The sequence below is a fragment of the Eptesicus fuscus genome, chromosome 11 (assembly GCF_027574615.1).
Source record: "Eptesicus fuscus isolate TK198812 chromosome 11, DD_ASM_mEF_20220401, whole genome shotgun sequence".
In the NCBI taxonomy this organism is placed as follows: domain Eukaryota; kingdom Metazoa; phylum Chordata; class Mammalia; order Chiroptera; family Vespertilionidae; genus Eptesicus; species Eptesicus fuscus.
In genome coordinates this window covers 9,379,342-9,395,853 of record NC_072483.1, presented here as the reverse complement: position 1 = coordinate 9,395,853, position 16,512 = coordinate 9,379,342, and the positions used below count along the sequence as shown (strand labels likewise).

Sequence of the window (16,512 nt, the reverse complement as noted above, 5' to 3'; positions counted from 1 at the left end):
TGGAAGATAAAGCAGGACACAAAGAGTGAAATTAAAAGTAGGAAGAAGCAATGAGAAAATTAAAGTTGATTCCAGGATATACATTCTCTGATTAAAAGTTGCAGTAAGAGGATAAAAATCAGAGGGGGGAAAAAATGATCAAATAGATAATGTAAGAATATTGCTTAAGAAATGAAGGATGTGAGTTTCCAGATGAAAGAGCCACCAGATGCCAGCAAAAAGGATGAACATCTCCCTATGACATTTTAAAACACAGGCTACAGAGAGATGATCGCTCGACTTATATATAGAGAGAGATGTGTAAAAAGGCTCAAGAAACAGAATGACATGGCACGTCCCTAACATCAGATGCCAGAACAGAAGGCCTTGAAAATTCTGGGTGAAAATTATATTTCAATCTAATTTCTATGTTCAGTAAAACTACAAATTAGGTGTGAAAATTTAACAAAGATATTATCAGATATGCAATGCAAAAAATATATACTTTCCATGAACTCTCTTAGGCAGATACTGGAGGATGTGCTCCAACACAACCAGAGAGTAAACCAAAGAGAGGGATACAAGAAATAAAGGGATAACATTTGTGGAGGAAAATGAAGGAGATTCTCAGCATGAAAGTTAAGGGAGTTGATCAAATCTAGGGAAAAATCAGCCCAATAGCGCAGGAAGGCAGAAGTCTCTAGAAAGAACATTGGTGAAGTTAAAAAGACAGAACAGACCCCAAACGGCATCCCTTTTGCTAGGCCCTTCCAAGACTTCATCCCCAACCTAATTACAGTGTCAGCCTCTCCCAGGAGTGAAATTTTAAACCAGTCAATCTGAAATTCCCTGATCAGCACTAGCGATCTTATCATCTGCCTGATAAGACCTGTGGGGTGGGGTATATATGGCCCCAAATCATTTGGTCTGGCCCTGCCAAGGCATTAGGGGTAAGTTACTTAAATGTTTGACCAAATATAGCAGGCTAATTTTTAAGTTGATACTTTTGTATGGCCCGTGAATGATATTCTAAATATCCAAATAGCCCTTGGCAGGAAAAAGGTTCCCCACCCCTTCCCCAAGGGAAGGTGACCTTGCCTGAAATAATCCACTCTTAAGTTTCTTGCCCACCTTCTTTCTGCCTATAAAAACCTTCCATTTTGAACCCACTGAATTTCGTTCTTTAATAGTGAGTGTATTTGGTTGAATAGTGTGCTCTTGAAATTCATATCTACTCAGAACCTTAGAACCTTAGTGACCTTATTTGGAAATAGGGTCTTTGCAGATGTAATTATGTAAAATGAGGTCAAACTTATAAGAATGCTGGTCATATTGGGACCCTGATCCAATATGACTGGCATCCTTATAAGAAGACCACAAGAGACACAGAAAGAGAGGAGACATAGAGGGAAGAAGATCAGGTAATGATGGAGGCAGAAATTGGAATAAAGCAGCTACAAGCCAGCAAACACCAAGGATGCCAGCAATCCCCAGAAGCTAGGAGAGAGGGGTGGAGCGTATTGTTCCTCAGAGCCCTCAGAAGGAATCCTTGGGGATGCCTGGGTGTTTGAGACCTTCTGGTCTCCAGAACTGTGAGAGAATAAACTACTGTTGTTTTAAGCCACCAAGTTTGTGGAAATTTGTTACAACCGCCCTAGGAAACTAATCCAACAGGAAGAAACCAAACAGATGGGAACGAATAGATTTGGTGTTGAATTTGATGATTTGGGAAATAGCATTGGAGAATTTTCCAGTTCTGTTGGACAATTTGGGAGAATTAGTACAGCAATATAAAACAAGTAAGTAAATTAAAAATTACTCCATGAAAAATAAATAGTTAAATATTGGAAAATATTGTACACCACTTGGCTCAGTAATAAACAATATTTACATAGATAAATTATGTATGCGTTGAATATGATTTAACCAAAAACTGTGAAAAGCTCTAATGGTAGGATAGAGGTAATGGATGAAGAAGTTTTATATCCTTATTTCTGTCATCAGGAGTCAATAAATAATGGTTCATATGGATAAATTTTAAAAATAGTAAATTATTGTTAAAAACAAGAGTACATTTTAAGAGGAATAGTCATAGAGTTGAAGGGTGTTACCTCTGGGAAGCAAAAGTGGGGGCAGGAGACTGCTTTCTAGTTATTATTATTATTATAAGCCTTGTAGTCCTTTGTAATTCTTTAAACCAAGAACATACATACTTTGATAAAAATAGCAATTTCAAAAATTCCCTGCCTCAATGTGGGGGGCTCTGGGCAAAGAATATGGATTTTGAGGACCACCTGTTCATGGTCTTCCATCTTTAATAGAGAGATGGTGGGAAAGGGAAAAACTAATAATGGCTCGAGTGAGGGTGCTCAGTGTGGTCCCTGGACCAGCAGTGTCGGGATCACTTAGAGCCTTGTTATAAATGCAGCGTCTCAGGCTCCACCGCTGGCCACTGGCTCAGAGACTCTGGGGCCAGTTGGGGTTGGCACTGCGGAGGAGGAAGAAATTTTCCTCTCCCCTTCTTGGTTTTTCCAGCTGGTGCAGTAATCACATCGACCTAAGTCAGATCAGCAACAGAAAATACCAAATTTAATTACATACAGAAGCCCCACAGACATGAGAGAGTCAGAGACACCACATGCATGAGAGGGTCAGAGACAGAAAGGGAGATGAGGTACATATGCAGTCAGAGACAAAGCTGAGGCAAGGTGTCTTGGAGCTTCAGAGGGGAGGAAGGTCATTGCAAGATGATAGGAAGAGCAGAGTTCCCGTAATTAGAAGTTTGCCCTGCCCTGTAAACAGGTCATAAAAAGTTATATCTGATAATAACTCTTATTATGGGCAAGGCCCCAAATTTAAATTTGAGAGATATAAAAATTCCTTATGAGCCCATAGCATCTTGATTGCTTTCAGCCCAAAATAATCCACGTCAGAGTGGCTCATCTTGGGGAGCCTGAACCCCTTCAACATGCCCTCCACATGACTGGTGCCAGCCCGGCTGCAGAACCACAGCCTAAGTTCCCTGATGAGTGGGAACTTGGTTCATGCCCATAAAAGCCAGACGTGTCACTCTTCTCTGGGTACAGACTGATACCCCAGCCACCTTGTAAAAGCATTGGATAAGTATTAAGCACCTCCAAAGTGTTCATTCCTTCTGACTCAGTGATCCTACTTCTAGAATTCTGTATAACACATGGAATAAACTTTGCCCATTCATCGGTATCTATACTAATAAAAGGGTAATATGCTAATTAGACCGGACATCTTCCGGATGTCCTTCTGGACAAAGCCACGGTGGCAGGGACCGAGGCAGAGGCTGTTAGGGGAGATCAGGTTGGCAGGGGAGAGCAGTTAGGGGCAATCAGGCCAGCAGGCAAGGGTGGTTAGGAGTGATCAGGCCGGCAGGCAGGCGAGCAGTTAGGAGCCAGCGGTCCTGGATTGCAAGAGGGATGTCCGACTGCCGGTTTAGGCCCAATCCCAAGGGGTCCCAGATTGGAGAGGGTGCAGGCCAGGCTGAGGGCCCCCCCGCACATGCAAGTATTTTATGCACCAGGCCTCTAGTGTTATTTATAATAGTGAAAAATTATAAACAACTTAAATCTCCAAATTATAGGTATTTGGTTAAATATATCCACAGAGATGGTATCGATGTTTATGGAAGAGTTGAAAGAACACAGAGCATGCTGTGTGTTAATGGAAAGAAGTAAGAGTCAAAATTCTACATGCAGAATGACCACAACTGTGTGATGGAAACTGGGAGTAGGAAGAACAGTCTGGAAGAAAACCCCAGAAAATATTCAATAGATGGGACTAGGGTAAATTTTTTTTCTACTTAAAAAAATTTTTTGCAAAGTTTTACAGTGGGCATAAGAGTTAAACAACCTCTCTGTGGAAACAAGTTGAACACAAATTGAGGAGGAGCCGCTGCTGTTGCAAGACAAAGGCATGTCACAGATGGAGAACTGCAGGCCTTGCTGCATGCTCTCCTGGGGGCTGTGTAGGCAGAGAGGCCCAGAGAGAACAACCGCTTCTGTTTTATGTGCTGCTCTGTCCCTAAGGCCTGGTGCATAGAAGATGCTCACGAAATATTTGAGAAAGAAAGGAAGGCTCTCATGATCTCATTTAAACCTCCTAGAAACCTGTAAGAGATACCACAATGCAAGTTTGTCTTCTTGCTAGATGACCAACCCTCTAAGCTGTGGAAATGTTTTTTTGTTGTTGTTTTTTGTTTGTTTGTTTTTTGTTTGTTTGTTTTTTTATCTCTGTAAGCTCCTCTGAGCACAAAGAAGTGCTTGAAGAAAGTTGAACAAATTATGCTCCTGATATTATAGAGGATGAAACTGTCCATGTCCATACAGTGAAATGCTGGCAGATCTGGCGTCAAGGCTCCGTGAGTTGGGCTCTAAGCTGGGTGTTCTATTGGCAGCGTCAGCTGCACTGGGCAAGTCCTGGGTCCCCGGGCACTCTGGGGCTAGCGGCCTATGAGGATATTCAGAGATCGGCAGAGCCCTGCAGCCCCTGCCAGCAAGCGTCATGTGCTAATCAGGCTGCCAGTGTTCCGGAGCAGAAGGACTTCCCTGAGGTCTGATACGGAGATAGGGCCCTTCCCTGTAGGATTTAGACAAGCAGAAAAGAAGTGCAGGGCATTCCTGGTTGGGGCACTTCTTAATTACAAGAACCACGAAGAAAGAAAATGAAGCTAGTGGCTGGTACACGTGACTATCCTTGTAAGCCTGTGAGTCACCCCCGAGGAACCTGGCCCTCTGTCCAGAGCCCAGTAGGCAACTTACATATGTTTATCAAATGAACAATTGCTAGATGGATGGATGGATGGATGGATGGATGGATGGATGTTCATTAATGGCAGAATAGAAGCTAAGGGGCTTTAAAAATAGGCCATGGTTTGAATCCTGGGTCTGCCCTTGTCTACAGTGTGAGTTGAGCATTTTATGTCACATCTCTAAGCCAAGGTTTCTCTGAGAGGACTCTGAAGGTTGTGATGATAAAATAATGCATGAAAAGTGCTGAGTTCGCCCTGGCTGGTTTGGTTCAGTGGGTAGAGTGTCGGACTGCAGACTGAAGGATCCTGGGTTCGATTCCGGTCAAGGGCACATTCCCAGGTTGCAGGCTTGATCCCCAGTATGGGGTGTGCAGGAGGCAGCTGTTCAATGGTTCTCTCTCTCATCATTGATGCTTCTATCTCTCTCTCCCTCCCCCTTCCTCTCTGAAATCAATAAAAATATATTTTTTAAAAAGTGCTGAGCTCAATGCCTGGCACATAGTATGTGCTCAAGAAATGAGAGTTGTGCCCTAGCCAGTTTGGCTCAGTGGATAGAGTGTTGGCCCTTGGACTGAAAGGTCCCTGGTTCGATTCCAGTCAAGGGCACATACCTCGGTTACCGTGGTCAGGGCCTGTGCTGGAGGCAACCAATTCTTCCCCTCCCTTACACATTCTCTCTAAGAAGAAGGAGGAGGAGGAGGAGGAGGAGGAGGAGAAGGAGGAAGCAAAAATGAGGACATATAAATGGAATGTCTAAGGAAGCTGAGGCAACAAGTGTTGGGTAGGATCAAACTGTAAAAAGCTTCAGATGCCCAAAATGTGGAGCTGGAACTAGAAACCAACTTTTTCTGACTCAGCGCCCTTTCCCATATACCACTCGGCCACTGTCCCCACAGAGACATACCCCATCCGAGGGCGACACAGCCCTGGAGGCACTTCCTTTCTGAGAAGAAGGAGATGGCGAGGAGGGTGTGAAGGTAGAGGCCCTCCACCAGCAGCCAGGCGTAGTTGGCCAGGATGCAGTACTGGAAGAAGACCATGACCAGCTTGCAGCCCACCTGGACAGAGAGAGGCAGGTGAGTCCCAGCATGGGCGAGTGTGGGCTGCCCTCTGGTGGCCAGCCTCACAGGCAGTGACAAGGAATGGTAGGGGTCAGGGGTCAGGCCACAGAGTGACCCCTGGGCCTCACGGTCATCTCCTGTGGCCTTTCCCTATCAGAAGACCACAGTTGGTAGGCTTAGTCACGATGGCATCGTGGAAGCAGGAACTGCATTCAAATTATGGAATTGGCTGCCAGTCGTAAAATTGTGTCAGATATTGCCCAACCCCTAACTACCTCATTTTTCAGACAAGGAAACTGAGGCCTAGAGAGGAAAAGGCACATCTAAAGGGTTAAAATCTTTCCAAGCTCAGTATCCCTGGAAACGAATGAAGAAGGGACATGCCAAGTATGACAGGGGCAACATTGATTATAGTGAAAACGGCCTGGCTGGTACATGGCATCCGGACCGGAGCCCTCTAACATCTGATGAGGCTGCCACAGTGTCGGCCTTGCTTGATGCAGTGACTCTTATAGCAAGCATGGCCTTTGCGGGATCCCTGGGAGCTATGCCTGTGGGATTGTGGGGTTCTAGGCCAGCATGGCTCCTATACTCGTCTCATGAGGGTCCCCTTTCCTCTCACTGAGCTGTCCCCTAGGGACAGGACGGCTCCTGGGCTGGCCTGAGGGCTGCTGCATGGACTGCTGCAAGGTTACATCCAGAGAGGAGGCGTTCCCACTGCGGGCCATCTGTGGTTCCACCCTGTGGCCTCCCAGAGACTCTGAGTCCAGGCGTGGTTCATGGTTGGCTCAAAAGTCTGTTGTTAGCAGAATCCAAGAAGGTTCCCTTCTGGGCACAGCTGGACTTCTCCACCGCTGGTCAGGGATGGGGTGGGGCCTGAATGAGTCTCCTGCCCCCCAGTCTGCTACTGTTAGTTCATCCTGGAGACCTCCCTGAGAGTCATGGTTCCCACTTTAGGGACCTTGTAGTTTGAGTCAGAAACACACACACACACACACACACACACACACACACACACATACACACACACACACACACTATAAACACAAACCTAACAGGTCAATAAGGAATTCCAGATGTGAGTGCTGGAAAGTGGCAGACAGGTGACTGAACCAATCTCAGTTTCCAAACCCCTTCTCCCTCACTTGTGTCTGCTTTGGAGACTGTCCTAGTAAAAAACTCAATCTCCCAGCTTCCTTTGCAGTTAAGTATGGTCACCCAACCCAGGTCTAGTCAATAAGAGGCAGGTAGGAGTCTTGGGGAGGGTGTTCTTTCCCAAACAAAAAGTCAAAGCCTCCCAAAGAGAAAAAGTGTTTAACCTTCGACTTCACTCCTTTTTGTCTGGAATGTGGATGTGGGCCTGGGGTTGCAGAAGCCATATGCAAACGTGGTGTAAAGCATGGGATCAAGAATGGCAGAGCAGGAAGAGGGACAAGGACTGTGTCCTTCATGGCGTCATGGAGCCACGGTGCCCGCTCTGGGTTGCCCACCTATGGACTGCATACGTGGGGAACACCCCGCTGTCTAAGCCACCGGCGGATAATTATCTGTTATGTGCACTGAAGGGGTTCCCATGGACACAAAGTGATATTACAATGAATTAAGACTCATCTGAGCACATTCAGAATGAGGAAGAGGGTTAGATTTAACCAAGCATGTGGTTTTACTGCAGACCTGTGTGTGCAGACATACAGGCATATGCTTACCCACTTCTTTCTACAACCAACCCAACCCTCTCTAGACTTAGCCATCTGTCTACAGCGGGACTTGGCAAGAGTAGGGAAAGGAGGATCCTTGCTTGCTATATATCTCAACCTCAGAGTGGCTACTCCCGGACATGGGAGTGAGTGGCAGCTCCCCACTGGCTTCCCCATAAGCCGATCTCATACAGGACCCAGACTGCATGTGGGGACGTGGAGCTCTCCCTGGATCTCCTCACCCAGCCCAGCTCTTGGCCCTCTTCCATGGGCATTCAGTGCAGCCTCAGCAGGGACTCTGGGAAGAACAAGGCTATCACCCTCTCCAAAGTGAGCCACGCCCTGGGGCACGGAGGCACGTTACCCTGTGGGTTTCACAGTGGTCACCGTCGTCTGAGAAGAGCACAGCATCCTTGATGAAGTTGGACAGGGCGCGCAGGATGAAGGACACGAACAGGTGCATGTGGATGTAGTTGCGGGTGCAGTGGAGCCTCCTGGAGGGAGAGAAAGCAGGGCCATAGGGGCCCGCGCTGGGAGGAGCCAGGGTGCAGCGGGCCCACCCCTCCCCCAGTGCACAGGGGAACCCAGGCCCTGGACACGGCTCTTCCCAGGTGACACATTTCTCTGTATCGCTCTGTTAGTACAATCTGCATAAGAACCCAGGTGCTCAGTCTACTCTGTCTCATGCTGTAGTAATAATAATAATAATAATAATAATAATAATAATAAAAGCTGGGTCCCAGGGGCAGCATTATATTCTTCCCTGACCTACTGCCATCTCTAGTTTCTACAGTTGTTCAGAAGGGATGGGGGAGGGAGGTCCTAGAGGCAAGCAGCACAGAGAGAACACGGGCTTCAGGGAGAAGACAGACCTGGGCTTTGCTGCTGTCAGTTATATGACCTGGAGTTAGCCTTCCTGAGCTAGTCTGTGAGTTACATGGCCTGGAGCTAATCTTGTGAGTTACATGGCCTGGAGCTAGTCTGTGAGTTACATGACCTGGAGCTAGCCTGTGAGTTACATGGCCTGGAGCTAGTCTGTGATTTACATGGCCTGGAGCTAGTCTGTGTTATATGACCTGGAGGTAGTCTGTGAGTTACATGGGCTGGAGCTAGTCTGTGAGTTATATGACCTGGAGGTAGTCTGTGAGTTACATGGCCTGGAGCTAGTCTGTGAGTTATATGATCCGGAGCTAGTCTGTGAGTTATATGGCCTGGAGCTAGTCTGTGAGTTATATGGCCTGGAGCTAGTCTGTGAGTTACATGACCTGGAGCTAGTCTGTGTGTTACATGACCTGGAGCTAGCCTGTGTGTTATATGACCTGGAGCTAGTCTGTGAGTTACATGGCCTGGAGCTAGTCTGTGAGTTATATGATCCGGAGCTATCCTTGTGAGTTACATGGCCTGGAGCTAGCCTTGTGAGTTATATGATCCAGAACTAGCCTGTGTGTTATATGATCCGGAACTAGCCCTGTGAGTTACATGACCTGGAGCTAGTCTGTGATTTACATGGCCTGGAGCTAGTCTGTGTGTTATATGACCTGGAGCTAGCCTGTGTGTTATATGACCTGGAGGTAGTCTGTGAGTTACATGGCCTGGAGCTAGTCTGTGAGTTACATGACCTGGAGCTAGTCTGTGAGTTACATGACCTGGAGCTAGGCTTGTCACTCCCCATAGCCTGTTTCCTACTCTGCTGTCAGGGACAGAGGTCTGTTACTTGTTGCCGTTGGCCAGGTACCAGACCAGGTTTTCTTAGGGGGAACCCACTCCAACTCTGGTGGGTTTGACTCCACCCTCCCACCCTCATGACAGACCTGACCAATTGGAGCTCTCCAATCCTGGCCACAGTGATTGGCTCAGGGTTGGGCATGTGACCCAAGCTGGGCCTATGAGAATTCCCCCAGGACTTTCATTGCATCTAATGGGGAAGAGACTTTCTTTGTGCTGGTGTTAAAGAATGATAGAATGTACCCCTGCAGTTTCTGGTGGCTGTCTCTGCTCCCCTGCAGAAAGTCTACCCCAGGATGAGGCCAGTGCAAGCGGAAAAATGGAGGGAGACCAACCTAGTTGTGCTAATACCCTTGAGCACCTAGATTCAGCCAGATGCCCCTGAACTCGTCAATTATGTGGGTCAGGTCACCTTTGTTTGAAGGTTTTTGTTTCTTGCAACCAAGAGTCTGGCTACCATACCTGTAAAGTCAGGGTAATTAGCATTGTGTGAACATTAGAAATAACAACGTGTAAAGCAACTGGTGCGGTAAGTTCTTAGCAATGCTCAGGAAATGTTGAGTGAATAAAGGAATGAAAAGGGTCACAAACTTCACAGGAAGTTCAGTCACAGGAACGTCTGCCACAGGTCAGCTTAGATCAAGAGGTGACAAAGTGGCCCACCCAGACCTTCCTCCTCTGGCCCGAGCAGTTAAAAGAGATGCAAAGCCTGTGTCCAGGGAAGGCTGGGGAGATGGAGAGCTGTTCACGTGTTCTCACCTGAAAGAACAGAGGATGCTGAGGGCAACCAGGAGCATCACCAGGGAGGAGCTATAGCCCACAGTATACATGACCTTCAGCTTCAGCAGGTACTTGTGCTGCAGAGAGAGGCATGTGTCAGCCCCACCTGCCCACCTGGCTGGCTCTGCTCTTTTCTGCCTCGGAGTGTACCTGCTTCAGGCTGCTTGAATCCTTCAACTCAGACTGCCATGTTGTTCACATCCCAAGGGCACCAATTCATAGATTCACAACATCTTGGCTTTGGAAAAGATCTTGGGGATCACCTGATAGCAACTCAAACTTATATCCCTCTTACATCACCCTGAATTTAAAGGCTCTGCTTGAATACTTCTAGGGACGAGGTGCTCACTGCCTTCCAAGGAATAAGGAAGTCATTTGGTATACAGCAGCGCAAAATATTAGGTATTTTTTTCTTATCTAAAGCTAAAATCTATTACCTTTTGAATTGCACTTACTGTTTCTTGAGCCATTTAAAATAAACTGAATTTGACTTGTACCCAAGGCCTGTCCTTATTTTTTAAAAATAAGTTTTACGTTTAGAATAGTTTTACACTAACAGAAAAGTTATGAAGAGCTTACGGAGAGGCCTGTCATTTTTAATACAGCTATTCCGCCAATCTGTGCCTCACTTATCTTCTCAGCATTAAATGTTCCCTGTGTCTTTAATCTCTTTCCACCTCCTTCACCATTTTGCTCCATTAATATGCTCCAATTTGTCAATGTGCTTATTAAATAAAATACCCAGAACTGGATAGCTGAAAAGCTCCAGATGTATCCTCTCACCAGGAAGAAGTAGAATGGGACCATCACCTCCCCTGATCTACACACTGCACTCCTTTTAATGTGGCCAAGCAGGCACTTACTTGTTCAGTAGCCACTTCACACTCTTGGTTCATCTTTGATTCAAAAAGATCTCAATGGAATAAAATAAATTGACATGTAGAGATAAATGTAAAGACCTGCATTTAGGTTAAATAAAATAAATTGTACAATAGCCTTAAAAATAATCAAGGAAGTAAAAATTAAAAAAATAATACTGTACCATTTTTTAATCAATCAAATTAACAAATATTTGGAAGTAATCATATTCTATGCTGGTGAGGGTACAGTGGGAGTGGAAATTGTTCAACCTCTCTGGAAAGTATCAGGGACTAAGAACCTTTGAAATAGGCTTTCCTTCTACCTCCAGGAATTAATTCTAAGAAATAATCAGAAATATAATGCATATTTATATATAAAGATGTTTATCAGAACTATTTGTGATGAAAAACATTCAAATGTCCAACAATAGAATAGTTAACTAATTATTTTATTTTTTTAAACTAAATTGTTTTAAATCCAAATTATTTTAATGTTAGGCCACCACTAAAATGCTGCTTCCCAAGAGTTTGAAAAGATGCCGGGACATGCTCAGAACATAATGTCAAGGGAAAGGCAGGATACAATCCCCTTCTGCAAAAAAGTGTTATGTCAAGTTGTATGACATCGCCCCTTTTTGTAGATAAAAAATGACTAAATATGGACATTTCATGTCGTCCAATCTCATACATGCTTAGAAACGAGGTAGTAAGGAGATGTGTTAGATGTTAATACCAGTTAGCTTTGGATGATAAGTTGGTGGATAGTACTGTTGTTTTCAATTGTGTTTTTCTACACCTTTCATTTTGCTACAGTGAGTCAGTCATACTTTATAACCAGAAGAAAAAGGGTATTGGATTTAAAAAGAAAACAGGTGCAGGACTAGTATTGGGGAAACCCGTTGGCTGACAGCTATTCACATGAAAATGACCTTGAGGCCGAATGGCCAAAGCTTCAAGTGTTCGGGAAGTATACTGCAGAAAGAACACAGGCTTCGGAGCCAAGAAACGAGGGTTCCAAACCCTTACCAGCTGTGTGGCCCTGGGCAAATTACTTAACTTCTCTGAGCCTCAGATTCCTCATCTGCAAAATGGGGATAACATCTACCTTGCAGGCTTGTTGGAAGAACAAATAAGGTATCAGGTAGAGTATCTAGATAATGGCTGGCACGTAGAAGACAGGCAGGGCGTGTTAATTTTCTCACCTCCACCCTCCACCCCCATCATCCACCCTTCAACATGACTCAGCAGCGGTGTGCAATTGCTGTTCAAGATTATGGTATGAGGTATGAGGTATGAGGTATGAGGTATGAGGTATGAGGTATGAGGTATGAGGTATGAGGTATGAGGTATGAGGTAGCTGCTGGAAAACTCTGCCTACTCCCAGTTACATAGTGGAGCCCTGGGGAGCAGCCGGCCACGTTGGGACATCTGGAGTATTTGGTCCAGTCTGGGCGTGTTATTTTAGGAGGCACATTAATAAACTGGAGTATTTTGAGAGAAGGCTGATCTTGTCACCTGAAGAGCACATGATTAAACTGGGTACATTACAACCCAGAGGGATAAACAAACTCAGGGGAGGACACTGTCAGGTCGATGGACCTGTAGAAGCAGAGTAAGACCTAAAGTGTGAGCTCCGGTGGGAGGACGTTACCAGAAAGTAGGTTTGACTCGGAGTGACCAAACATTTTCTGGCAGCAAGAGGTGACCTCTGACAGGATGGCTGCCTTGTGACACTGAGCTTCCCCACTGATGTCACTGCACTCCCAGGAGCCACCTTAGAGGCATAAGGCAGAGAGCCAAAAGGGCAGTAGGTTGCATCAGATTAATGGTTGCTAGACCTTTAATCAGAGAGCAGTGAAGTGTCAAAATTTTGGCGGACCCACATGAGCCCCACAGCTGAGGGTGTTGGCCTCACTCTCGGGGACGCCTGGTTTTGCAGCCCTCAGTTCAGGAGCCGTTTGGGGCAGCCTATGGCAGCATGAGGAGGCCCAGGTGACAGCATAGTGTTCAGGCTGAGTATTCTGTACTGACCTCTGGCTGGGGTCATGGTCCACCATCTGACCTTCGGGACACATGGGCCAGCTCTCATGCAGACCTGGTCCTTCCCTGTGTCTTTAAGGTCTGACCCAGAAAGAGTCCTGTTCCCGGGAGGCCTGAGGCAACCTCAGTGCCCTTGCCCTTGACAGTTGCAACTACTGCACCACCTGCCAGAGAATGCGGGACCGGGATCCTCACTGTGTCCACCATGGGTCAAGTTACCTATCTCTCTGCTCTGTATTCTGACTGGGCCACCTTCCTTCTGCATCCTCTAGATTGGGGTCACCAGGCTTTTTCCATACAGGGCAAGTAGTAAATATTTTAGGCTTTGGGTGCCATAAGATCTCTTTTGCAGCTAACTCAATTCTGTCCTTGTAGTGCAAATGGACGTGGCTGTGTTTCAATAAAACTTTATTTGCAAAAGCAGGTGGTGGATCCGATTTGGCCCAAGGGCTGTAGCTTGCTAACCTCTGCTGTAGGTAAGCAAACCCCATCTGATTTGTTCAAGTGACATCTTTGCCTGGTCGTTCTGCCAGTCTGAGCCCACTTTGTCAATAATATTTGTCAATAATAGAGAGGTGTGTGCCAAGTAAGGAAGTTGAGAAAAAACCAACAAATTCAGACTTTCACCATCATTTGATTAAAAGAAAAAAAATTTCAACAATAATAAATTGGATGATCAGCCCTGGCTGGGTGACTCAGTTGGTTAGAGAGTTGTCCTGCACACCAAAAAGATTGCAGGTTCGATTTCCGGTCATGGCACATACCCAGGTTGAGGGTTTGATGCCCAGTCTGGACACATGCAGGAGGCAACCAATTGATGTGTCTTTCTCACATTGATGTTTCTCTCTCCCTCCCTTCCATTCTATCTAGAAATCAATAGGCAAAACAATGCCATTGGGTGAGGATTAAAAAGAAAAAAGAAAAAACCCTTCCTCTTTCACTAAATCTAATGGGGAAAAAACCATATCATCCTGAGAGGATTAAAAATAAATAAATAAAAAATAAATAAATAAATAAGATGGTTCAAATCTCAGAATAAAAGACATATTGTGTTCCAATTTGTGAACCAACATTTATGGACCATTGTGAATCATATGGTCTGAAACCCTTCCAATCTTAGGGGCTTTTTAATTTTTTTTTAATGTGAGCTGAAGCCAAGTAGGTCTCCTTTCCACTATTTTTGGACCATAATTGTCTGAGGTAAGTCCAATTTTGCATTAACCCCTTTATGCCTCAGTTTCCTCACCTGCAAAATGGAGAACATGATGAACTTACACTGAATGCTTTTGAACATTAATGTAATTGTGCAGTAAGCAGCTGGCACGAGGTAGATATTCAGTCCAACGATGGGCATTTATTGGGCACCTTATAGGGGCCAGGCATCGTGCTGGGCAATGGGGGCCGGGAAATGACCCTTTTCAATCTGTCACTGCTGTATTTCCATGCTTAGCCCCGTGCCTTGCCCAAATGTTTGTCAAGTGAATGGAGGCTTTGGAGGAGCTCATATTCTAGTGAGAGAGATGGGTGCCCATGGACATGCTGATGATTTCATATTATATGGTGATAGCTGGAGGCTAACACAGTCAGGGAGCCCCTCCTGGGGGGACAGGCAGAAGCAGCTTTTTGGGGTTGATGCTCTGGAGTGGAGTTTTAAAGGTTGTGTGCGAGCCAGTCAGGAAATGCGAGGAGGGAAGGGTTCTCTGAAATTGACAGCTACTTCAGGAGGCGCCGGGAGAAGTTCAGCCCACGGCACAGTGTCCTCTCTCAAACCAGGACTGACTACCCTGGGGCTGGGCTCTCTCTTTTGAGAGCGAGCATTATTGAGCATTTACTATGGCCAGGCACCCTGCTCACCACTTCCGTGGATTAACTCATTTAGTTCTCTTGGCAAGCCTGTGAGGTCAGAACTATTATTAACCCTATTTCCCTGATGAAGAAACTGAGGCACAGCGGAGTAAAGTCACCCCCACCCCCACCAAGGTCACAGGTCAGGGCTGAGACTCACCAGCCTGGTCTGAGCGTGTAGCCACCACATAGCTTCTCTTTGGGTTTCATGGCCAAATCCCCCGACTCATGGCAGCATAAGGCAGTCCACCTGTGCCATGGCCCACAGGACCCCAGGTGACGTGCCGGACAAGAGTGGGTGGGAGCCGCACCCCCAGGTCACTGCCCTGGCCGGGTGCTGGGACTTCCCCCCGTAGGTCCCTTCCAGGGAGGGTGACAGGCTTACCCGCTTCTCGTTGGTCTCGTTGGACGAGTCGTTCATGTTAACCCCACAGGCCAGGTCAGGCCTGGGGAAGACTGCTGACCAGCCGCCCGGTGTGCAGTTTCGGAACATGGACCCTGTGGATGGTAAGCATGCTATGTGTGCGCCGCGGGGACCAGACAGACGGCCGGGCCTCCTGGGCGCCCTCAGCAATGCCTTAGCGGCAGCCCGGAGCTTCCTCGGTCACTTTGTCCCCAGCTGCCTTGCTCTGAACCACAGAGTCCACTCCAGTTGGCTCAATTGATCCTTGAAGAATACATAGGTCTGTCCGTCAGGAAAAGTGGAGGGAGAGGTAGTAGGCAGCTGGGCCTAGAAGGAGCAAAGACCTGGTGTGTGTGTGTGTGTGTGTGTGTGTGTATGTGTGTGTGTGTGTGTGTGAGAGAGAGAGAGAGAGAGAGAGAGAGAGAGAGAGAGAGAGAGAGACCTGCTGATCCCTGACACTAGATCTACAAACTGGCAAACAGCCCTCCCAGCCCCCAGTCACCGCTTGTCTTCCTCCCCCGCCTCACCCACACCCACGGCCACTGCCAGGCACCAGGGTGCACGAGGAGGGACTGGCCAGGGCACAGCACTCAGTGCAACAACAACTCCACCAGAGCCAGGCCCAGGGGTCCAGGCCATGGCAGACTTCAGGGTCCCTGCTCCGGGGCCAGCCCACCCCAGGGCTCTCTTACACCCCTGTTCCCTCCCACCTGCCCCCTCACCCTTCTCTCCACAGGCTCCAAACTCAGCTCCAAGGTCCCTCAATGCTCACGGAGGGCCTTCCCCTGCCCACCCTGCACCCGCCGCTGGCTGACCTGCACCATGGCACCTGGAGCTCCCTGCCCAGCTCCAGCACAAGCTGTACCCCATGTCCTCAATGGGGTGCAGTGGCTTCCCTGCCTCCCTTAGCAGGTGATTTCTGAGGGCTCCCCGCGCCTGCCCAGAGTCCCTGCTCTCCAAACATTGGCTGGCTGGCTGGAGAAGCAGCTGAGGGGAGAAGAGCCTGCTCTGAGCTCTCCACAGGGAAGAGGGGAGACCTTGCCCACTAAGAGCCTGTAGAGCAGGAGCGGGAGCACTGGGGGAGGGGAGCTGTCAGCCAGGAGGGGGAGCCACCAGGAGCTTCCCTCCTTGAGACAACAGGCTCAGCTGCATCGTCACTCTGGCTGCCAAGAAGGGCTGAGTTCCGGTCCCCGGGTCTGGCTGCTGTGGGTGTCACAGGGGTGCAGGGAGCTGATTGCAGCCCTCACACTGCTTTTGCTCTCATCTGTACCCTGTCCGGGGCCCCTGAACCACCCCAGCTGGGCTGGCATGCTCCTTCTGACAAGCCCCAGGGTCGGCTCAC

The 16,512-nt window shown here is 47.4% G+C and overlaps 1 protein-coding gene across 1 annotated transcript in view; it reads right to left on the bottom strand.

Moving 5' to 3' along the window:
• The window catches only part of SCTR (secretin receptor), a 56,393-nt gene that overhangs the window by 14,021 nt on the left and 25,860 nt on the right, over positions 1 to 16,512 (bottom strand). The window contains exons 4-7 of the mRNA XM_054723495.1: positions 15,153 to 15,265; positions 10,002 to 10,099; positions 7,882 to 8,011; positions 5,664 to 5,817 (exon numbers count right to left, since the gene is read on the bottom strand). Of these exons, the coding sequence (XP_054579470.1) occupies positions 5,664 to 5,817; positions 7,882 to 8,011; positions 10,002 to 10,099; positions 15,153 to 15,265 (495 nt within the window). The remainder of the gene's footprint in view (positions 1 to 5,663; positions 5,818 to 7,881; positions 8,012 to 10,001; positions 10,100 to 15,152; positions 15,266 to 16,512) is intronic.